The sequence below is a fragment of the Coenobita brevimanus genome, chromosome 111 (genome assembly GCF_032717465.1).
Source record: "Coenobita brevimanus isolate Jiangsu-jjx chromosome 111, ASM3271746v2, whole genome shotgun sequence".
NCBI classification, from domain to species: Eukaryota; Metazoa; Arthropoda; class Malacostraca; order Decapoda; family Coenobitidae; genus Coenobita; species Coenobita brevimanus.
Genome location: NC_137064.1, coordinates 5,675,412 through 5,700,467, shown reverse-complemented (window position 1 = coordinate 5,700,467; position 25,056 = coordinate 5,675,412). Strand labels below are relative to the sequence as shown.

The window sequence follows — 25,056 nt, the reverse complement described above, 5'->3', positions numbered from 1 at the left end:
AAGAATATGAAAGGATGAATCCCCCCAGTTAGGACCAAAGGACCATGTAGCTTCGCACGGCAAGGAGAGATCCTCAGGGACACCGCTAAATCTCTCACCGGAAATACACTACCCTGGTGCGGGCTCGAACTGCCTACCCTGCGGTTGTGAAGGTCGAGCGCTACCACTGAGCTATTCTGGCGCAAGAGAATATGAGCCTGTGTATGTGTGGGGTGGAGGGGGCTCAATACAAACCGGTGGTTGTCTAGTTGCAGGTCATAAACATGAGGCCAACAACACATACCAATTCTCCATTTTGGTGTCTCCGGCGCACCTCATGAGTCTATCTCTTAGGGTACGGCCACACCAGACGCGACGAGTGGGGAGGTGCTCAGGCATAAGGAGCACGTGTCCGACCCATGTAAGCTGTTTTTTAGCCAGCATGATTTCTCTGCCGGTTGACTTTGCCCGGTGAAGAACTTGTGAGTAAGGGAGTTTATCCTCCCATGTGAGTCCTAGGATGCACTGTAAGCATCGGATGTGAAAAGACTCAGGCTGTTTGATATGACGCTGGTAAGTAGTCCAGGATTCAGCACCGTGTAAGAGGCTGGATAGGCATACAGCTGTATAAACTGATTCCTTTGTCTCGATTCTCAAGTTGGCGTTTTCGAAGACTCTGGATCTGAGATGTCCAAAAGAGGCTGAGGCGTGACTGATTCGTGCAAGGACTTCTGCATCAATGTTATGTTATCTGTGAGCACACTTCCAAGGAAGGTAAAATCCAACTGTTTTACATATTCGCTTATGTGAAATGCAAGAGGCACTGCTGCAATGTTCCTCTGAGATACTATTTCTGTTTTATTGACATTTATTCGGAGACCCACTGCATGATGTATGTTGGAAATGATGGTGAAGGACTGTTGTAGGGCTTCTGGGGTATGTGCAACGACAGCACGGTCATCAGCATATTGTAGCTCTAGGAAGTGAGCTATTTCAGTCTTTGATTGTACTTGAAGACGTCTGAGATGAAACAAGTTATTATCTAGACGGAACTGGATTCTTATTCCATCATTAGGGTTCATTTGCTAGAGCCTTAAAAAGAATGACTGCAGTGAGACATGATGAAAATGACAGGAGCCAGGACACATCCTTGCTTTAAACCCACATCCACACTGAAGGGTTCGAATTTGCTCCCACCTACAGACACACAAGTATTCATGTTGGCATGCAGACTCTTCAGGATGGTAAGAAATTTGTTTGGAACTCCAAATTTTGAAAGGACATTCTAGAAAAGTTCTCTGCTGACAGTGTCAAATGCTTTGGCAAGAGCACTGAATGCCATATACAAGTCACAGTTCTGCTGGGGACATGTCTCTTGTATCTGTCGGGCAACAAAGATCATATCATAGGTACTTCGTTCCTTCCGAAATCCACATTGTGTGTCGGGTAGTGTTGACTCTGTCATATGTTTAGTCAGTCTGAATAACATTATCTTGGCTAGTACTTTACTAGCATTCACAATGAGGGAGATGCTATGCTATTGTCACAATTTGAGCAGTCCCCTTTCTTCTTGTAGGTGGTTACAATATCAGATGTAATCCATTCAGATGGAATTTGTTCTTGGTTCCAGGTAGTCAGTATGAGATTATGGAGATGTTGGTGAAGTATATGGCCATCCTCTTTTATCAGTTCAGATGGTATGCCATCAGGGCAAGTGCTTTTGTTATTTTTTAGAGATCGGATGGCCTGAATAGTTTCTGCAATTGTAGGTGGGACATCAAGATCTGCCACTTGAGGGGTATTTGGAATGTCATCAAGGATATTATGCTCCACCTGGTTTCTTCGATTCAGTGAGGTGCTGAAGTGTTGGGCCCATCTTTCTAGAACTGCATGTTTGTCTCTCAAGAGCTCTCCTTTAGCTGATGGAACAGGGTTTATGTTGTGTTTCGTTGGCCCACAGATGGTTTTAATGGACTTGTTGAACCCATGATGGTCGTTAATAATTGCCAGTCTTTGCAGCTCTTTTGCTTACTCAGTCCAGCATTTGTTTTCGATGTTACACAGTTCAATCTGGGTTTCACTTCTGAGATTCTGGAATTCAGTTTTTAGGGTTAAGGGGCTAGGATGGACCAACCAGTTGTTATGTGCTCTATTCTTTATTGCAAGGTCATATATACCCTCAGTATTTTCATCAAACCAGTCTTTATGGCAGCAAGTGGAGAAGCCTAGTGTTTCTTCTGCAGAGCTTTGGAGTAGTCTTAATGATTAGCCACTCTGTATCTAGGTTTGTTGCACTGTTGTTTGGATCAAGTGGTGGGCACAGAGAGCTTCTCTGTAATAGTGCTGCAGGTATTACACGTTGCCACATCCTTTAAGTTACTACAGTTTAGATTCTTGATGAAGGTCTGTGAAGCATTTGTGGGCATATTACTAACTGCAGCTTGGTGAGTATAAGGACCTCTCAGCACCTTTCATGGCTCGGATTAGAGGAACTTCTCTTCGATCTCATTGACTTACAATGACATAGTCAATAAGGTGCCAATGTCTAGATCATGGGTGCATCCATTTGGTCTTGTAGTTATTCTTGAGTTGAAGGATGGTGTCAGTGATGAGCAGACTGTGTTCTGTGCATAATAAATGCAGTCTAGGGCCATTGCTGTTCATGTTTCTGTTACCATGGCAGCCTATAATGCCTTGCCAAAGGTCACTGTCTTTTCGTACTTTGGCATTAAAATCTCCAAGCAGGATCAGTTTGTCATTAGGTGATACTGAACAAATGATGGCATCCAAAGAGTCATAAAAGGAATCTTTGACGGTGTCCTCAGAATCAAGTGTTGGGGCACAGGCACTGATGAGTGTTGCAGATTGGCCTTTAGAGGGTGGTATGCGCTAGGACATCAGCCTCTCTGATATACCCACAGGTGTTTCTTGGATATTTTGCGGAAGGTTGCTTCGGACTGCAATGCCAATACTGTACCATGGTTTCTTCTCACATCGTCTGGGTATCCCCTCCAGAAATAGGTATACCCTGCTCCTGCTTCTGTAAAGTTGCCCTCTCCTGAGAGGCGAGTCTCAGACAAGGCAGCAATGTCGATTTTATATCTTTTCGCACATGGGTAATAAGGGCAGTTCTACGGCGTGGTCTTCCTCGACAGACACGGTTATCTGCCCACGTGGTGCTGAGTAGCAAATGTTTAGGTTACCTTTTCTAAACCCCTCCCCATCAGGGGTAAACCATTGGGCATCTGTTTCTAGCTGCTTAGTTGCACTGGATGCTGCCGAAGGCATGATCTGCTCCTATGCCACCATGCCAGCAACCACGAGCCAGGGCCGCCTATGCGCAGGACTCGAGCTAGCGACTTCCAGCCGCATCCATGACATGTCACTGTCACCCTGTCCTGTCGCCATAGGCCTTTTGTTTCGGTGAAAGATGGGATGTGATGAGTATTGCAATGGGCTTGCGCAATGAATGGATTTGTTGTGATGGTGAGAGTGCACAGTCCTTACCACCACTTGACTTGGCCCTTCCCAGCCTTTGACAGTGGCATAAGATTCACGACGACCATCTACTGGGCAGAGTTGCTGGAGTCTGCCGGGAGCTCTGTCAAGTCCCGCCTTCCGTGGGACTCCATTCACGGATTTTTCGTTCGGGGTTTACTCCCGTAACCTTGACCCAACCAACGGCAGTCCACAAGGCAACGGAACTGGGAACACTTAGTCTGACCCCTCACTGACGACCCCCCCAGCATGGGTAACCCTGTCCTATAGTTGAGTCCAGGGGCGATCTCCCTTCGCTGGTACAGCCCACCAGATTTACAGGGCATGCAAATCCCCCTCCACTACAAGGTGCTTCCCATGGAGGGTACACACACACACACACACACACACACACACACACACACACACACACACACACACACACACCTGCAAACTGTACGTGATCAATACACACGCCATCCACACACCTGTTATATAAATCATCACAGTTTCTTAATACGTTCCTATCAATAATCTTCACCAGGAGTCTTCATTTTCCATTTTTTATCGGCAGTTTTCGTATATATTTCACTCTCGTCTTCTGCTTACAGTATGTAGCTGTAATATTCACCTTACCCTCTGTGTATTTATTTATTTACCAGTATTTATTTCAGTCCGACGCACCAATAATTTTCACATTTAATCTTGTGCATGTTCAATTTTTATTAATTTTTTCTATGTAATTCTAAGCCATCTTTTTTTTTTTTTAAGATATTGCAGTTATTTTTTTATCTCTTCAATGTATTTTTATTTTTTAACGATGGCTACATAGGCTAAATACTTTTCATTTAATGGTCTTCTTGTAAGGTTATTTCCTGCACAAAATCGGCTTATTATTTTTCAGTCGTCACTCAACTTTCGCTCCGACTTTATTCTGCTATTTCTTGTATAATTACTTCCACTCACACGCCTCTATTTCTTTAATGTATAAGTCATTTGTCTCACTCTAATTTTTCAGCAGCTATATGTAACACTTTCAACTTTCCTCGACTTTTTTACTTCCCTGTGTAATTAAGCCTTAACTTTCACTTGCTTTTTACTTCCCTCCCCCTTCTCTCTCTCTCTCTCTCTCTCTCTCTCTCTCTCTCTCTCTCTCTCTTTCTCTCTCTCTCCCACCTAACCAACAACTCACCCCACCTCCCCATCTCTCTCCCATTCCTAACCCTTCTCCCCACCTTCTAACCACCGTGCCCCACCTCTCCTCTCTCTAACCCCTCTCCTCAACCCCACATTAGGCTGGCATGACGTCTCCTGGCACAACCCCGTCGTCCTCACGCCCCACCTCTCTCAGCTAGGGGAAGGCGTGGGCGGGGTGTTGCTGGAGCAGTCCTATGTCCAGCCCATTTGTACGCCCTCACGCTCTGCCCTCCTCGCTGGACGATACCCCTTCACTCTAGGCCGGCAGGTGGGTGTGCTCTGTGTCTCTTTGTGCGTCTCTGTGTCTCTCCCTTTCTCTGTTTGTCTGTTTATCCCTTTCTCTGTCTGAACCTTTGTGTCATCCCTCTATCTGCGTGTCTGTTCTGTCCCTTGTCTGTGTCTGTCTGTCTATTCCTTGCTCTGTCTGTGTCCCTGTCTGCCTAACCCTTTCTCTGTCTGTGTGTCTGTCTCTCCTTTTTCGACTGTCCTTCGCTGCTCGCCACTGACTCTGAACACACAGGTTAGTACGCCCCTGTCTGTCTGTACCGTCTTTCTCCGTCTCCGTCAGCGTATGCGTCTCTCTGTCTCACACTGGTTGATATTAATTAACTATCGACAGGCAGGTGTGTCTGTGTGTGTGTGTTGGTCCCTGCGTACGTGTCTGCATGAGCGGGGGGGTGCACGAGCGTGTGTGTGTGCAATTATATCGAATCATAATAAAAATCTGTGTGGAAATAAATCAGTGAATGCTAGTTTTCTGCACTTTTAAATGTTACTAGTTTATCATCAGTATTATAATATTCTCATTCCTAATTCCCACCAGAGACGTGCGGACATTACAGAAAGTTAATCTAAGCTAATACGTTACCGTGGATGAACATGGCGCTGGGCTGTGCATCCAATCAGATCGAGCAAGGTGTTTCATCCACCAAGACTAGATAAACTTTAGCCATTAAAACAAAAACAAAATCATACTTTATAGAAGTTGTTTTGATGTTCTTTCTTTAGACTGTTTCCTCACTCCCTGAAGATATAGAATAAGATGTTTCCAAGCGTTTTTATGATAGATACATTCATTCTAAATCATGACGCGAAATATGTAACTGTCGGTAAGAGAAGGGTGGACGTCACTTCCTTCTATCTTTCTTTCTTTCTTTCTTTTTTTTTTTTTTTTTTTTTGGGGGGGGGGGGATGCTGACGACCACAGAATTTCCACAGAAGTTTCTATTTACTTTCCTATGACATTAGTTAAAAACGACACAGTATAAAGCGCCGAATTATAAGTGGCGTAGAGAGGCTTCGTAGCGCCTCTCCCTTGGCGATTTATTTATATTTCTAGTATCGGTTTTGCTTCCCTCAGTACCGTGCAAGGGGATAAAACGATGCAAAATGAAGTTCCCTAACACCTTCTCCTAAACGGTTTATTTTGTTTATTACACCTTACTGTCCTAGTCTGTCACAAAAATCCTTCCAACATCGCCATACTCTGCATAAACAACGTACAAATGGATACTGACCACCCATATCCAAAAAGAAATTGCCTAGGAAGAGGTACACGGAGCCTCCTTGCTCCACGGGAATACAAGCCTAAAACCAAAGCTTTTCTTCCTTATCACATCACATTCTCCACTGGCCACTCATTCTGACTGACGGAATAAATAAAATAAAACAAAATAAAATATAATAAACTAAAAACAGAAATAAAGCCAAATAAAATAAATGAAATAAAATAAAATACAAACACGACACTGGATTCTCTCTATTTTTTTTTTTTTTTACAGAGAAAAGCAAAACACTATCCCTTCTGGAAATAAACATATAAATTGATGTCATGTAAAAGTGAGAAATATATCAATGGATGACATGTAAAAGTAAGAAATATATCAATGTCATGTAACAGTGAGAAATATATCAATGGATAGCATGCAATAGAATGAAATATATCAATGAATGAAATGTTAACGTAAGAAATATCTCAATGGATGGCATGCAGAAATAAGAAATATATCAATGGATGACATGTAAAAGTAAGGAAACCAAACTGCCAGCAGGAAAAAAGTAGGAAAGATCACCATCTTTTCTAATGCTGTATAAGCCGCTTCTTCCACCCCCCTCCCCCAAGCAAATCCTAATTACAAGCCGCGCCTTCCACCCCAGCACAGCGTACTGTGGCCCCAGGAACCCACAGGCCTCACCCTCAACGCCACACTACTGCCGCAGGTCCTGAAGGAGGCGGGCTACTCCACGCACGTCGTTGGCAAGTACGTGTAATTTTCAGTCACAATCTTTTACCTTATCTTGGGATGCTGGACTGGGATGCCTTCATGTGGTGGCACTGATATAAATGGACGGTTCAACTGCCCAGTTATACAAAAGTCCCTCAACTACTTCCCTATGCCCCCACAACGAGGATTGTGAACGGTAAGATGAGGGCAACTTCAGCCTGCAGTCCACAGGGTTCACGTTTCAGATGAATACCGGGCAGCAACAACAATAATAACAACATCTACTACTACTACAACTACCATCACCACCACTACTACTTCTGTACTACCACCGCCACTAATAATAATAATAATTCGGTATAAAAGACATGAATAACCTACAAAAAAATACAGCAATATCATATACCGTACAATGCAAATATCACCCCTTAACAAAATGCATTTATAATTACACTTTTGCTCTCCACGCGATTATTTTTCAGGGTCTGACCTCCTCTCTTCCTATTTCTCCCATCTTTCCTGTCACTTTATTACTTTTCTTTCCTTTACAGGTGGCTTTACATTGAGTGACAAGCCAAATGGTTTCCTGTAAGCCAAGAAACCATTTACAACGCTGGGTGGTAACCATATAACCAAACCATACGTGCTTCCTACGTGTCAACAAGTGGGTTGGTGGAGGGTTAGTGCTCCTCCCCGTAAAACAAATAACTCAAAGTCAAATGGCCACCCCTTAGGGGATTATGGCGTCTGGCAATAGATAGATAGATAGAACTAAAAAAAAAAATGGTTGGGTTTGACATGACGTGACCAGAGATCCTTCTTAATTTTAACAGAAACGTCTGATAAAATAAAAGAAAAAAAAAACAAATTACGTCATCATAGTGAACGTATTAAACGCTCAGGGGAAGGCGTTACAAAGCCTATACTCGTTTTACTCTAACTTGGCCTAAAATTTCCGTCTCTCCATTTTGAACGTCGAATTGTAGTTAGAGATTAACACCAAAATGTAGTGGCAGTCACGAAGAAGTGCTTTGGAAAGAATGCAGTGCTGCAGTATTTCCTTATTCTGCCACTGAGCAAAGGGAAATAAACTGCAAGCGGAAGAATAATTTGACCAAGCTGAGATAAAACACGCATAGTAAGGTCACAGTAATTCGGATTTTGATTCTACGTGGCTTTCTGGATTTCGTAACACTACACAAAAATAATGTTAGGGTATAATTTGTACGATAAAGCTCTAAGGAAGAGATGCTACGAATCCTCATATGATACAATACGGCCTCAACTCCAAATATTCTCTCTTTTGTCGCTAAGGTGGCATCTGGGTTTCTGTTCGTGGGACTTCACTCCAACACTGCGCGGGTTTGACTCCTTCTACGGCTTCTACACAGGCGCCGAGGACTACTACACACACGTCCGCCCACCAGGCTCACGCCACGCCTGCCTAGGGAACCAAGCGACCGTGGATGATGGTAAGAGACGGAGTGATAAATGTTTGGTCAGACTGTAGAAGCGTTTTGCCCCATGATATCCACTGACGTTGTACTGGTTTGTTATTGCCTGTCTTTTAGCAAGGCGGAGCGATAATGTTTTTGCCTGCCTCTGTGTGTGTGTGTGTGTGTGTGTGTGTGTGTGTGTGTGTGTGTGTGTGTGTGTGTGTATGTTCCAGTTATATCTCATGAACGGCTTGAGCTATCAACATGAAACCTTCAGGATATGAAGACATGGACAAAATCTTGGACGAGTTCGAAAATGGGCACTCGGGGTCAAGGTCACCAAAATAGCTGCCAAAGGTCAATTAGTTTTTATCACCCGCCTCTAGCACCATGATATCTCTTGAACGGCTTAATTGAGCTATCAACATGAAATCTTCAGAGCATCAAGATATGGCCAAAATCTTGGTCTTGGCCAACAGGATATTCTGGCGGACGACTAGCATTCGCCTCCCAAATGTTTTTCTTCCTTTCTACTTTCACTTATACACCTGAATGCTGGAGTTCTTGTGGTGGAGGTAAATGAAGGATATAAATTATGTAACTCGTCCAGTTCGAAGTCTTTCCTAAAAAAAAAAAAAAAAAAAATAGAAAGTACTCAAAGAGCGCATTCCTCCGGCAATGCCACTGCCATTAATGGAATCCGGATCCGCGCCTTAAATTTAATCAGTTACTCCTTGGCCCATGGTCCATCTTTCCACACAATTTCATTGAAATTCACTGAGAACATTTGGAGGTAGTGTACGGGATCCTCCGGATCCGGATTCTCCCCAAAATTGAATCATTTCTTCCTCGGCCCATGGCCCACCCCTTCTACAAAATTTCATCAAAATCCGTTCACAACTTTTTAAGTAATCCCGGATCCGGATCCGGATCCGCCCCAAAATCTAACAAATTCTTACTTGGTCTATGGCTCACCTTTTCACAAAATATCATTGAAATTCACTGAAAACTTTTGGAAATATTGTGCGGGATACTACGGATCCGGATCCAGATCAGCCCCCTAATTATATAAATCATTTCTTCATTGGCCTATGGCCCACCTTTCCACGAAATTTCATCAGAATTCGTTTATGACTTTTTTTTTTTTTTTTTTTTTTTTTTTAATCCTGCTAACAGACAGACAGGCAAATCAACGCGGGTTAAAATATAACCTTCTTGGCAGAGGTAACAAACGAAAATAACTAAAAAGTGCAATCCAAGATTGCAAACCTCCGCCAAGGTTGATCTTATGGAGATGTTATCTTGTAATTTTTGTGCAAGCACTGTAGGCCTTATTTATCACATTAGAAGCAAAAATATTGAAACTGCCACTATTCCGCAATGGAAAAGAATTCTTTTCAAAAATTCCGGGATCCCGATGACGATCCGGATCACAACCAAAACCTAATGGATTGTTCCTTGGGCCATACCCTACCCCTCCTAAAATTTTCAGCAAAATTCGTTCATAACTTTTTGAGTGTTCCTGCTAACAAACTGACAAACAAACCAATGCCAACGAAAACATAACCTCCTTGGCGGAGGTAAAAAAAAAAAATAATAATAATAATAATAATTATAACAAAAAGTCATCGTACTGGTTGGGTTAAGCACAGGGGTTCACTTCACAAATTTTTCAGTGTAAAAAGATGGACGACATTAGCAGCAGCCTTTATATCTATGGCAGCAGCCTCCTATCATACTACACATGCGCAATAGCCTAACTGGGATGTAAAATCCTAACTTGAGACTTCGCCCTCTTTTATTTTATTTATTTTTATTTTTTTTTTTTTTTTACATCGTAGGCTACGTGGCTATGACTGGTGACGACTAGGCTTGAAATTCAAACAAATTTTGCGAGGGTTATTTGTTGACGAATGTTTAATTTATGGTGGGATGACTACGGCTATGAGTTTTACAAAGAGATTTAGCCCGATCTAATTCATCTTCCCAAAACAACTGACAAAAGAGCAAGACATTTTCACTGGCTGGCGGCTATGTACTGTGCCATGTCATAGTTCATATTTGCATACGTTTTTCAGATTCCTTGTCTTCTGCTCCTTTTTAAAATCACTGATCGAATTTTTAAGATGAAAACAGGTTGGGAAATTTTTACAAAGCCATAACACCGGATTATGGAAATGAAATTACACTAACCCTTTACTTTTTGATGTGCTGTTAATGAATTTGACACTGAAATCTATCGCAAATCACTACTTTCTGAGTTTATAACCGACCCTATCCCTGAAACTTGTTCTTGTGGTTATTACCAAAGTAAAAAGCAGTAAACACACACACACACACACACACACACACACACACACACACACATCGTCGGAAATGATGCCTGAAATCGCACGAATCATAAAAAATCACGGGAAAACCATACTCTCCCCCCCCCCTTTTTGTTTTTTAAATAAATGGTGGAAATATACAGTGACGAGTGAATTACAACATGACATTTTAGAGATTAACCTACCCTGACTCCACTTCATCTAACTTATACCGCCTCCAGTTTTATTAAGGTTAGCCAAAACAATCAACCTAACTTAGACCCATGTAATTCTAGTCTAACCAATACAGCTTCCAACCTTTACCTTTGGCCGTCACTATACTCTTCTTGGTATCATCATAGTTTCACACAAGATCACAATTACGAGATTTTGATCCGTTTTTCGGCATTTTAGACAATAATTCTAAGGCACTTTTCTTCGATGGCATCATCGTCGCAAATTATATTTATTTTACTCCTTATGGTTAGGTTAGGTTAGGTTTGGTTATCTTCGAGTAAAATAAAAATTTACGACGAAAATGCCAAAGCAGGAAAGTACCTGTTACGGAACAGAGAAAGATAACGTACACTTTAAGTGAGAATGCTAAAAATCACTACTGTCCCGTAAAGTTCCAGGTTCAAAACAAAAGAGTTAGGTAAAATTACAAGTTAAAGTTTAATGCTCAAACTAACAACAAAACATTCAGGACTCATAAGGATAATGTAATGGCAAAAACAGGTTAAATATATGGTTAACTGCAATAGCCTCTATTAACACGAAATTAGCAAGAATAAATTTATCTAAGTCAGCCCTGATAAAATGAGATACCAGATAATACTCAGTGAATGCCAGATAAATAATTACAGATACAAACTATTATCAAAAATGACTGCTATAAAGAACCCCACACGAATTACAAAAACTTCACTAGGCCTACAAATTAAACTTATGCTATACAGTACAAGAAAAAATGCAACAACAGTTATACTCAAATTACACACAGCTGCTAGATGGTTGGAGATTTCTTGAGCACTCACAATAATAATATCTGTACAGGGGAGGACAGAGATGTGAACAAAATGAGGAGCAGATCTAAGTGGCAATGATGCAGAGACTGAGCTCATTATATAGGGGCCAGGAGAGCTTGATACAACTTGTAATGAGGACGCGCAAATGAAGCCATGGGGACAAAGAGATGACAATCCCGCAAAGTATAACAGAGATGTCGACTTACTCTACTATAACGGTAGAAGGGGGGACTGAGGCAGAACACGCTCGTGATCAAACATGCAGCATACTGTGCGTTAAAATTACACAAAGGATGATGAAATCATAGGCTATGTAACACCTCCCCACAAAGAAAAAGAAATTTACAAAGGAAATTTCCTTATTACTCTAAAACAATCTGTCTAAAGTCTAGATAAGCAATCTGCAATAACATTTTCTTTCCCCTTGACATGTTGTATGTCTAATGAATACTCCTGAAGAAGTAGACTCCATCTTGTCAATCTCTGATTTTTATCTTTAAACTTACTAAGGAATTTCAGTGGGTTATGATCGGTATAAATGACTATGGGGTCAAAACCAGAACACAAATAAAATGAAAAATGCTGTAAACCCAAAATCAAGGCCAAAAGCTCTTTCTCAATAGTTGAGTAGTTCTTTTGAGTGGAGTGAACTTCTTACTGTAATAAGATACAGGATGTTCAATACCCTGATCATCCTCTTGCAGCAAAACAGCCCCAGCTCCTGTATCACTTGCATCAACAGCCATCTTAAAAGGCTTAGCAAAATTTGGAGTAGCAAGCACTGGCTGACATAATAGAATAGCTTTAAGTTTGTTGAAAGAGGATTCACAGTTATCGGTCCAGACAAATTCAACTCCCTTTTTCAGTAGGTCTGTAAGTGGTGATACAAGAATAGAAAAGTTAAGAACAAATCTCCTGTAATAACCTACCATTCCCAAAAATCTTTGTAGCTCTTTCCTACTTTTAGGACTGGGAAGATCACTTATAACCTGAACCTTAGCTCCTGGTGGTGCAACATGTCCATCACCAATTACATACCCAAGGTACTGAACTTTAGCTTGACCAAACTCACACTTTGATAAATTAGCTACAAGATTAGCCTGAACTAAACGGTCAAGAAATTTACTGACATGGCATAGATGATCTTTCCAGTTGTCACTGAAGATTAATACATCATCAATATAAACAACACACCCTGCCAAACCCTCTGTTACAACATTCATGAGCTTCTGAAATGTGGCTGGTGCATTCTTCATACCATACGGCATTACAGAACATGCAAAAGCCTTTCCTAGTGTTACAAAACATGAGATCTCCCTAGCACGTTCAGTCATAGGTACTTGCCAGTATCCCTTTAACAAATCAAACTTACTTATGTACCTAGCCTTTCCGATCTTGTCTATGCAATCTTCCACGCGAGGGAGAGGGTAAGTGTCTGTTTTGGTTATCTGATTAACACGTCTGTAGTCAATGCAAAGCCTCTGTGACCCACCTGGCTTAGGGACTAGAGTGACAGGAGAACTCCACTCGCACTGACAGGGCTCAATCATCTTGTGGTCCAACAGGTAGCCAAGCTCCTTCCTCGATGAGAGGAACTTTCACTGGGTTCACACGGTAAGGAGGCAATTTAATTGGCTTTGCGTCTTCAACATCGACATCATGCATCAACACAGTGGTTCTTCCTGGAGTGGCACGGAACACTTGCGGGTACTCCTGCAGTAATGCCGAAAACTCCTGCCTTTCCTTGGGAGGTAGATGAGAAAGCTTAGTCTGGAGATCATTCATGATATCAGGATTCTTCCCCCAAACTATCACTCAGGCTCATACTGCATGGGAGAGCTTCACTTGCAGACTCGAGGTGGAACAGCTACAGTGCAGACTGGATTATTTTCGTCCCGCCTGTGATACAACTTCAGCATGTTGATGTGACACAGCTGCTTGCTCTTTCTACGATCTGGTGTGGCGATGACATAGCTGACATCACTGAGTTTCTTCTCCACGAAATAAGGACCACTAAACTTGGCTTGAAGAGGTTGCCCATGAACTGGTAGCAGAATCAAAACCTGATCTCCTGGCTGAAAGTGGCGTAACCTGGACTTTTTGTCATACCAAGTCTTCATCTTCTCCTGAGCAGCTCCTAAATTCTCTCTCGCCAGCTGTAAAGCAGTGGACAGCCGTTCTTTGAAATTCATCACATACTCCAGCAGGTTGACGTCATCTTCCTCCGACAGCCAGCATTCCTTGAGTAGCTTAAGGGGTCCTCTTACTTCATGGCCAAAAAGTAGTTCAAAAGGTGAGAAGCCCAGTGATTCATTTGGAGATTCTCTTGCAGCAAACACAACGAATGGAAGACCTTTATCCCAGTCTTTCTGATGTTCCAAACAGTATTTCTTGAGCATCGATTTGAGTGTTTGATGATATCTCTCCAACGCTCCTTGGGTCTGGGGATGGTAAGCTGAAGACGTGATCTGGGTGATGCCCAACTCTTTCAGAGACTGCTTGAAAACATTTGACATGAAATTACTTCCTCGGTCTGACTGTACCTCCTTAGGCAGACCAAACTTTGTGAAGAACCCTAGCATTTCCTTAACCACGTTCTTTTGCTGAGATGTTTCTAAGTGGAATGGCTTCAGGATAACGAGTAGCCATATCAATCATGGTCAACACATAAGAAAATCCTGAAGAAGTCTTAGGAAGAGGGCCCACAATGTCCACCAACACACGGGTGAAAGGCGCCTCAAAAGGAGGAATGGGAACTAGAGGTGCAACCTTTTCGGTCTGATTACACTTCCCCACAACTTGACAGGTGTGACAAGACTTACAATACCAGGAAACATCCCTGAAGATACCTGGCCAGTAGAAGTGTTTCAAAATGCGTGCCACAGTCTTCCTCACTCCAAGGTGTCCTGCCAAACTGGAATCATGAGCCACTCTAATGATATCCTGCCTACAAACACGAGGGATGACAACTTGATGTACAACCTCCCATTCACAGTCGGCTGATGCTGTTGGGGTCTCCACTTCCTCATAAGTACTCCTGACTTTACATAATAACAAGTAGAAGCACCGGCTGACTCTTCTTCACTGTAAGCAGAGTTAGCTAGACCTTTCAACTCAGGGTCAGCAACCTGCAACTCAACCAACTCTTGACGAGACAAATTATCAACACTACGGGGTACTGCCTCATCTGGTGAGTGGTCCAAATTAGCAAGAAAAGTGTCAGCTAGGATAACATCATCATCATCATTATCCTCTAAATCACCAGTAACTTTAGACTTAGCCCTAGTGACAGCACATGCAGGGAACACATCAGGGACATCACAATCCTGGGACGCAGCCACTGGCTCACTAGACAACTGAGGAGCTGGACACACTTGACTTCCACCAATATCATTTCCAAGTAAGAAAGTTACACATGACATTGGGAGTGTCTCAACCAACCCAACCATAACAGAACCATTAACAAAACCAGACTCTAAATTCACTCTGCACAGAGGAACAGAGAAGTAATTATTCCCTACACCTTGTAAGATTACAGTTTCATCAGAGGAATTAAAATTAGAGCCTAGAACACTGGTCAGCATAAGGGATTGGCAAGCACCTGTATCACGATATATTTTAACTGATTTCCTGTCATTACTGTCCAGAGGACTGACAAAACCACCAGACAGGAAATTAGCACATGAACTCTTGAGAGTGTCACCCACGTTACTGCTTCAAAGAGGAGCTCCATCATGAGAATTTAAGTTACCCCTCAAAGCAGGTTCAGTTAACTCAGTTAAAGAATTCTGGGAACTCTCAAGAGTGGACACTAGACCAATTGACTGAACATTTAAAGACTCCTTTTTGTTCACATCACGCTGTCTCCTGAAACATCTCTCCGTAGTATGACCAAGCTTACTACAATAAGTACATTTACTTTTCTGAAATCTAGAGGTGAAGCTGGTATTTACTTCCTGAGAAACATCATCCTTATTCTCTTTCCTGTTACCTGTACTCTGAGTAGAGGCAACGTACTTACTCTCAGCTTTCCCTTTTTCTCTAGAATATCTCTTGTGAGTGAGAACATACTCATCAGCTAAAACTGCAGCATCAGACAAATTATCTATTCTTTTCTCATCAAGATATAGGCTTACATCTTTACTAATACACCTTTTGAAATCCTCCAGCAAAATCATCTGCTTAAATTTACCAAAATCAGAATCCACATTCTTAGAATTTAACCACTGCTCTAACAGATCTTCTTTGATTTTTGCATACTCAACATGGGATTGCTTATCTTGCTTATAAGTTGTCCTAAATTTTACTCTATAGGCTTCAGGAACAAGCTCATAGGCCTTAAGAATCAAGCTCTTAACTACATCATAATTATCAGACTGATCCTGAGGCAAAGATGCATAAGTTACTTGAGCTTTACCGGTGAGAACAGTTTGAAGGAGTACTGGCCAATACTCCTTAGGCCAATTAAAACTGTAGCTACCCTCTCAAACAACTGAAAATACTTTGTTAAATCAGATTCATTAAAAGGAGGGACAAGTTTAACATTTTTAGCCACATCAAAATCATCAGAGCTAGATGATCCAGTTCCACCTTGTTTCATGCGATACTCATGGTCTGCTTGAATTCTAGCAAGTTCAACTTGTGCCTCGGCCTCCTTAGCACGGGCCTCCTGCAGGGCTAGCTGTAACTTAGCTAATTCAATCTGCGTTTGCTCATTTGGAGGAGTTACATTGAACAAGCTTTCATTAATCATGGCAACAATCTGATCTTTAGACTGATGAGAGCGAACAACAAATCCCAATTGTTGAGCAACAATCTTAAGTTCATTCTTTGTTCTGTTTTCTATATCACACACTGTTTGCACATTTGACAAAAAATCCCTGGCTTCATCAAGTGTAGAAATAGTAGCCATCATGAATATATCACAGTCACAAAATATCAAACAATATCCTTATGATAATATCCTGAATATCCTGATATGAGGTCGCCAAATTTATGTTACGGAACAGAGAAAGATAACGTACACTTTAAGTGAGAATGCTAAAAATCACTACTGTCCCGTAAAGTTCCAGGTTCAAAACAAAAGAGTTAGGTAAAATTACAAGTTAAAGTTTAATGCTCAAACTAACAACAAAACATTCAGGACTCATAAGGATAATGTAATGGCAAAAACAGGTTAAATATATGGTTAACTGCAATAGCCTCTATGAACACGAAATTAGCAAGAATAAATTTATCTAAGTCAGCCCTGATAAAATGAGATACCAGATAATACTCAGTGAATGCCAGATAAATAATTACAGATACAAACTATTATCAAAAATGACTGCTATAAAGAACCCCACACGAATTACAAAAACTTCACTAGGCCTACAAATTAAACTTATGCTATACAGTACAAGAAAAAAATGCAACAACAGTTATACTCAAATTACACACAGCTGCTAGATGGTTGGAGATTTCTTGAGCACTCACAATAATAATATCTGTACAGGGGAGGACAGAGATGTGAACAAAATGAGGAGCAGATCTAAGTGGCAATGATGCAGAGACTGAGCTCATTATATAGGGGCCAGGAGAGCTTGATACAACTTGTAATGAGGACGCGCAAATGAAGCCATGGGGACAAAGAGATGACAATCCCGCAAAGTATAACAGAGATGTCGACTTACTCTACTATAACGGTAGAAGGGGGGACCTGAGGCAGAACACGCTCGTGATCAAACATGCAGCATACTGTGCGTTAAAATTACACAAAGGATGATGAAATCATAGGCTATGTAACATACCAAAGTCTAAAATACCGAAAAAAATCAAAATCTCATAATTGTGTTTTTGGCTGAAACTAAATTTTACCCTTTTTCTCAAACTTCGATGTCCATTTTTCCATCTTGAACGCCGATTTCCATTTTTCCATCTTGAACGCTGACTTGTAAATAAGACATAAAAAACAGACAACCATTTGATTATGATGCTAGTCAGAAAGAGGTGCTGTGGAAAGCATGCAGACCAGTAGCATTGTTCCTTTCTGACAGAGCTAAGTGAAATAACCTAACAAAACAGGAAAATTTGGGCCAAGTTAAATTAAAACGTAGTATAGCTATGACTGTTTATCAAACATAGAGTCCATCTTACGACTGACTAAGACTGAAAACGTGAATCATACTCACAGCCCTCTGATCAGCTGCAATCAGGACCAATTCACCACTGTAAACAAAGCATACAGCCACCACAATGCACCACCGAGAAACAAAAACGCATCGCCTCAACGGACGAGGCGAAAACAAACCACAGTGGCAGAGTCAAGGTCCATTGAGTATTCAGTGGACCTAGGGCAGATACCACTGAGCTCTAAAATGTGGAGGAGCTATCTCCGCAGCGAGCGTGTGACTTTCGGCCGCCATACTGAAACACCAGCAGTCCAACACTTGTCGCCTGCATCATGGTAATGCAGTTTGAACACTAATCTTAGCTTGTTTTCTCTGTATCAGCACTGCCTCTATGTTAATATAATTATGTATCAAAATGCAAAAGTATATATAGATTATATTTTTTTCTGCTTGGCTCTACGAATTATATGATACATTTAGCCAAAAGTATGAATAATGCGTTATGGGTTGCAGCAATGCAGAACGTTTTTTTTTTTTTTTTTTTTCGAGTATATGACCGCCTAATGTCTAATTATAATAGTAAAAATAACACTGAAGTCGATGGAAAAAGCACATGTGAAAATAATGTATTTCGCCATCATAAAGTATAATAGAAGCATATATACAGTAAAAAATTAATTAGCTATTAACAATACTACTTTTTTATGCAAGAAAGAAAGAACCAAAGGCCAGGAGCCCGCAAACCGTTCCTTCAAAAAAAGAAAGAAGCCAAATTCAAGATCCGTTCATTTCGAGATGCTGGACACACTGCGTTTGAAAGACTGGGGATCATAGGAAGTAGGAAATACAGAGGGAGACAGTTCCAGAGTTGACCTGTTGTATAAATGAAGGACTGGGAGTAATTGTTAACTCTTGCATTAGAGAGTTGGACAGAAAAGTGATGATAGTTTGTTGCTAGACGGGTGCTATGCACCAGTAGTAGAGGTGGAGGGATGCAAGCAGACAGTTCAGAGGAGCAGTGACCATTGAAGTAGTGATAAAAAAGAGATAAAGATGCAACAGTGCAGTGAAGAGACAGAGGTTGAAGGGAGCGAGTAAGAGGAGGAGAGTTCATGAGACGAAAAGCCTTTGACTCCACCCTATTGAGAATAGCTGTATGTGGGAAGTCTTCCACATGAGAGTTGTACTGTATACACTGGGGCGAATAAAACCCGTGCACAAAGTCAACAACTGTGCAGGGGTAAAGAAGGTACGGAGTAGGCTTAGCACACCTAATCTCTTGGAAGCAGATTTTATAAGAGATGTAATATGATCTTTCCAAGATAAGTCCCGAGTGAAGGAAACCCCAAGCATGTTCAAGGATGATGCAGGATTGAGCTGGATATTGTTAAACATTCGTGAGTACTCCTGTGGAAGATTGTGTCGGGTTGATAGGTGTAAAAACTGAGTCTTTGATGCATTAAAAACAAGATTATATTTACCCCAGTCAGAGATATGAGCCAAGTCAGACATTAGGTGTGTCATAGCCTCATCCCTTGTTTGTTGAAGTTACTGCTGAGATGGACGTTGGGGGAACCGAATGGAAAGGTGAAGGGTGGAATCATCAGCGTACGAGTGGATAGGGTTAGATGTACAGCTTAGAAGGTCATTGATGTATAAAAGGAAGAGAGTTGGTGATAGGGCTGAGCCCTGAGGATCACACACTGTTCACAGATCTAGAAGAATGATGGCCGTCTACAACAGCGGCTATAGAACGACCAGAAAGGAAGCTATAGATGAAGGCACAGATAGAAGGATAGAAACCGTTAGAGGGCAGTTTGGAAATTAAAGATTTATGCCAGACTCGATCGAAGGCCTTTGAAGATGTCAAGTGCAATGGCAAAGCTTTCGTCAAAGTCCCGAAAAGAGGATGACCAGGAATCTGAAAGGTAGGTGAGAAGATCGCCAGTGGAACGTCCCTGACGGAACCCATACTGACAATCAGAAAGAAGGTTGTGATAGGAAAGATGCTTTGAAAATTTTCTGTTAAGAATTGACTCGAAAACTTTCATATCTTCATATGCACAAGCATACTTCCATGATTATTTCTTACTGATTTTCAAATACAATTAACCTTAATTAACCTAGCCAGCTGCTTTCTTACTTTTGTACCAATAGCTTCCTCTGGATAAATTTCTTTATGTGATGTACCCTAATATTACTGTAGCACCGTGATACCAGTTTTATTAATTTGTGAATATGATTGTACTCAATGGTGGTGTCAAACATGTGGGTGTTAAGACAATCAAGTATTCTCTCAATGGTAATACTGTGCGAATGTGTAACACAGCTGTAGAAATAACTTGTGGCATAGGCTGATGTTTTAAGATTTTTTCTTTTGCAAAATTTGAAATCATTTCTCTGTTTCATGACAGATTTTAAATACACTTTCACACTTGCTTAAAGGAGACTTCTCATGTCTGTTGCGCTTCTTGAGGAGGAAGAATATTTTTCTCGGCCATTTAATATATCCAGTAATCTTGCTAGACTGGCAGCAAGATATATTTCTTACCTGTGAAATGTAATGCCATCTCTTTTCGATGAATTCCTGCGCCCATTTTTTCATCCGTAAGCTGCACAGTGGACCATGGCACCATGTTTTCCGGACTCATCGGCTGATTTCAAAAGGCGCGGGCATCAGGCGGGGTGCTTAAACATGGCTGCCATTATGCCAGGTCGGACGTGGCGCTGCCCGTGAGAAAGCCCTTCCATATTGTTGAGCTCAGTGGCAGAGACACATTAAGACCAAGCAGTGCCTCGCTTATTTGTAATTATTTTCCAAGAGATATGTCATAGAAGAAAGTTGATGTAAAATTATGCAACGGAATGATTTTCCGTATTATTTTCTTTGGAAGCCGGTATTATAAGTATTCAAAATTGTATCAACAGTTTTGCACAGGCTAATAGGCATAAGAAAATATTGATAAACTCACTAAACAGGCACTTGCTAATAATTTCATATCACCAAAGGCTACGTATATCTCGGGTAGAGCGGCTTGAAATATAGTGAGGCTAAGTAGCCTGCCTAAAGAAGATTTATAAACGCAAAATGAAATCAGGTGGAGCTTTTAACCAATAAGGCAGGAATGATGTGTTTACGACTGGCAGGGCACTCTTAACAACACACATTACAAAAAATGATAATATTCTTTAATATTATTTTCAGAATCCTAACTGTAAAACCTGGGTTGAAGATTCATAATGAGTAAAAAACTCCCAAAACAGTAGGTTTTAACAAACCCATGGTAATTTTTAGCAGTCACCAGTGAATGCCTCATAGTCGGCAGAGTACTTGAGTACAAACAATTTTCAGCTGGGAACGGTACAGTGCATGACCTTGCAGTTCCTAGCAAGAAAAAATATATATATCCTTGTTTAAAACGCCTATTCATCAGCTTTGCATGTCAGGTGTGCGTAGTTTAAAGCAGGTTAGGTAAATGTGGATTATAGTAATGATGATAATAATAATAATAATAATAATAATAATAATAATAATACCCCTTGCAGTTGACGCTGTGAAACTAGGCTATGACTTCCGCAACGACACAGAGCCTGACTTGGATGTGGATGGCACTTACTCCACGGTGGGTACGACCTTGCCAGAGTCTGTCTGTTTCGATGTCTTGCTGTCTCTGCTGTCTGTCATGTTGTTTCTTGCTGTTTATGCTGTCAGTTGCGCGCTGATGTTGTCTATTCGTCTCTGTCTTACCTGGTTATCTCAGTGTCTTGCTGCCTATGTTATCTGTTCACTTTGGTCGTCTCTTGCTATCTACGAGTAATCTTACTGTCCGACTCCTATTGTTGTCTCCTGTTAGTGTCCGCCTGCTATTGTTGTCTCCTGTTTACTTTCTGTTGCTGCCAGTCTCCTCGTACTCTGTCTACTATTTATCTTTTTTCTTGTTATTCTTTTTCCTGTCGTTGTCCTCTGTCGCTGTTTCCTGTTACTCTGCCTACTGTTGTTCCCCTGTTGCTCCCTTCTGTTGTTCTGTCTTCTGTTAATCTCCCGTTGCCTCCCGTTTCAGTATCTGTTTGCTTCATACGTGGAGAACCTCCTATCCAGCCGCTCCCCCCAGGACCCCCTGTTCCTGTACCTGCCCCTCCAGAGTGTGCACGCGCCCTTACAGGTGCCAGAGGAGTACAAACGCCCTTATGAACACATCAACAACGCAGCCAGGAGGACTAAACTGGGTGAGGGGATGGATGAATGGATGGATGCATGCATGCATGCTTGCATCCATGGATGGACAGATAGATACATGGACAGATAGATAGATAGACGGACAGATAGATGGATGGATGAATGAATGGATGGATGGTTGGATGCATGCATGCGATAGAGACGATGCAAATCCGTAATATTATTTTGTTCTGTCATTGAGCTACGGTGAAGAAAAAAAAAAATTCAAAAGGATGAAAATCTCCGCCAGACTGAAATGCACTAACTATACTAGGCTACTTAACAAAACTTGTGCAGCCTGGATCAGAGGATCAGCAATGTCTGTGAGTGGCCAGCAGTCCCGTCCGTCTGTTTTATCCAGTGGTTCTGTTCAGTACATTTGGCAATGGCCTTTGTAATGTAATTCATAGTATACAGCCATTTTCCATCAGTTTTGTCCATCCGTGTGATATGAAGCCGTGCTCTGGGAGGCTTTGTAACGCCCCTTCCATGGCGATTTATTTTATTTTTATTTTTTTTATGCGAGAAAGAAGGAACCAAAGGCCATGAGCCCGCAGTAACAGTTCCCTCCAAAAGAAAAACAAAATACAATAGAGAGCCAAATTCAAGATCCGATCTATGGACACACTGCGTTTGAAAGACTGGAGATCATAGGCAGCAGGAAATACAGACAGAGGGAGACAGTTCCAGAGCTGACCTGTTGCATAAATGAAAGACTGGGAGTAACGGTTAACTCTTGCATTAGAGAGTTGGACAGAAAAGGGATGAGAGTTTGCTGCCAGACGGGTGCTACGCGCCCGCCGTAGAGGTGGAGGAATGCAAGCAGACAGTTCAGAGGAGCAGTGACCATTAAAGCAGCGATAGAAAAGAGATAAAGATGCAACGGTGCAGCGAAGAGACAGAGGTTGAAGGGAGTCAGTAAGAGGAGGAGAGTTAATGAGACGAAAAGCCTTTGACTCCACCCTATTGAGAAGAGCTGTATATGGGGAGCCTCCCCACACATGAGAGTTGTACTCCACACAGGGGCAGATAAAACCCCTGTATAGAGTCAACAATTGTGCAGGAGTAAAGAAAGAGTGGAGTCGGCTTAGTACACCCAATCTCTTGGAAGCAGATTTTACAAGAGATGTAATATGATCTTTCCAAGATAAGTCCCGAGTAAATGAAACCCCAAGCATGTTCAAGGATGATGCAGGATTAAGCTGAATATTATTAAACATTAGTGGGTATACCTGTGGAAGATTTTGTCGGGTTGATAGGTGTAAGAACTGAGTCTTAGATGCATTAAAAACAACCATATTATTTTTACCCCAGTCAGAGATACGAGCCAAGTCAGACATTAGGTCTGCCATAGCCTCATCCCTTGTTTGTTGAAGTAACTGTTGAGATGGGCGTTGCGGGAACCGAATGGAAAGGTGAAGGGTGGAGTCATCAGCGTATGAGTGTATAGGGTTAGATGTACAGTTTAGAAGATCATTGATGAATAAAGGAAGAGAGTTGGTGATAGGACAGAGCCCTGAGGAACACCACTGTTGATAGATATAGGAGAAGAACGATGGCCGTCTACAACAGCGGCTATAGAACGACCAGAAAGGAAGCTAGCGATGAAGGCACAGATAGAAGGATAGAAACCGTAGGAGGGCAGTTTGGAAATTAAAGATTTATGCCAGACTCGATCGAAAGCCTTTGAGATGTCAAGTGCAATGGCAAAGCTTTCGCCAAAGTCCCGAAAGGAGGATGACCAGGAGTCTGAAAGGTAGGTGAGAAGATCGCCAGTGGAGCGTCCCTGACGGAACCCATACTGACGATCGGAAAGAAGGTTGTGATAGGAAAGATGCCTTAAAACTTTTCTATTGAGAATTGACTCGAAAACTTTTGAAATACAGGACGTTAAAGCAATTGGACGAAAGTTGGAGGGTTAGGAGTGGTCACCCTTCTTTGGGACTGGCTGAATGAGAGCAAACTTCCAGCAAGAAGGAAAGGTACAAGTTGACAGACAAAGGCGAAAGAGTTTGCCTAGGCAGGGTGCAAGCACTGAAGCACAGTTCTTGAGAACAACAGGAGGGACCCCATCCGGCCCATATGCCTTGTTAGTACTGAGGCCAGTGATGGCAGAAAATACATCAACTGAAGAAATTTTAATGTCAGCCATGAGGAAGTCAGAGGGGGGTAGTGATGGAGGAACAGCACCGGAATCGTCTAAGGTGAAATTGGAGGAGAAAGTCTGTGCGAAGAGATCTGCTTTATCAGTAGAAGAAATAGCTACAGAACCATCAGAGTAGAAAAGAGGAGGGAAGGATGATGAGGTAAAGTTGTTAGAAAGATTTTTGGCAAGGTGCCAGAAGCAGCGGGAAGAATTCGAGTTGGAGAGTTGAGAGCATTTAGTATGGATGAAATTATTTTTAGTAGAGCGAAGAACAGATTTAGCACGATTCCGGGCAAAAACGTAAAGATGATGTGATTCAGGGGTGGGTTGGCTCCGGTACCTTTTGTAGGCCCTCTCCTTGTTACGGACAGCATTAGAACAAGCGTGATTAAACCAAGGCTTTCTTGCGTTAGTCAAAGGGTATGAGAAAGGAATGTATGCTTCCATTTTGCGCATTACACCTTAGCATTCTCGTGCATGTTACTTAAATCATTTCCATATCGACAGTGTTTGCATCGATAACATACAATAGGAAATCTGAGAAGTAAAATGTAGGATAAATCGCTCAGGAAGAAGTGTTAGGAAATGCGTTCCTTGCAGGTATGGTGACGGCGATGGACGAGGTGGTGGGGAGGGTGGTGGCTGCACTCAAAGACACTGGCCACTACAACAACTCCGTCATCGTCTTTACCACCGACGTTAGTCACTTATGGGGGGTCATTAGTAGTAGTGGCGGTGGTGGTGATATAGTAGTAGGAGTAGTGGTGGTGGTAGTAGCAGTAGTAGTATAGTAACAGTAGTACTGTAGTAGTAGTAGTAGTAGTAACTGAAGTAGCACTAGTGGTGGTAGTGATGGCGGTGGTGGTGGTAGTAGTAGTAGTAGTAGTAGTAATAGTTATTGCTGTATTAGCAGCACCAGTAGTAGTAGTAGTT

The 25,056-nt window shown here is 41.8% G+C and overlaps 1 protein-coding gene across 1 annotated transcript in view; it reads left to right on the top strand.

Annotated features, from left to right (window-relative positions):
- LOC145417761 (uncharacterized) overlaps nt 1-25,056 on the top strand; it is a 36,745-nt gene that overhangs the window by 5,026 nt on the left and 6,663 nt on the right. The window contains exons 3-8 of the mRNA XM_080286367.1: nt 4,752-4,921; nt 6,811-6,914; nt 8,193-8,350; nt 21,308-21,384; nt 21,823-21,988; nt 24,724-24,821. Of these exons, the coding sequence (XP_080142493.1) occupies nt 4,752-4,921; nt 6,811-6,914; nt 8,193-8,350; nt 21,308-21,384; nt 21,823-21,988; nt 24,724-24,821 (773 nt within the window). The remainder of the gene's footprint in view (nt 1-4,751; nt 4,922-6,810; nt 6,915-8,192; nt 8,351-21,307; nt 21,385-21,822; nt 21,989-24,723; nt 24,822-25,056) is intronic.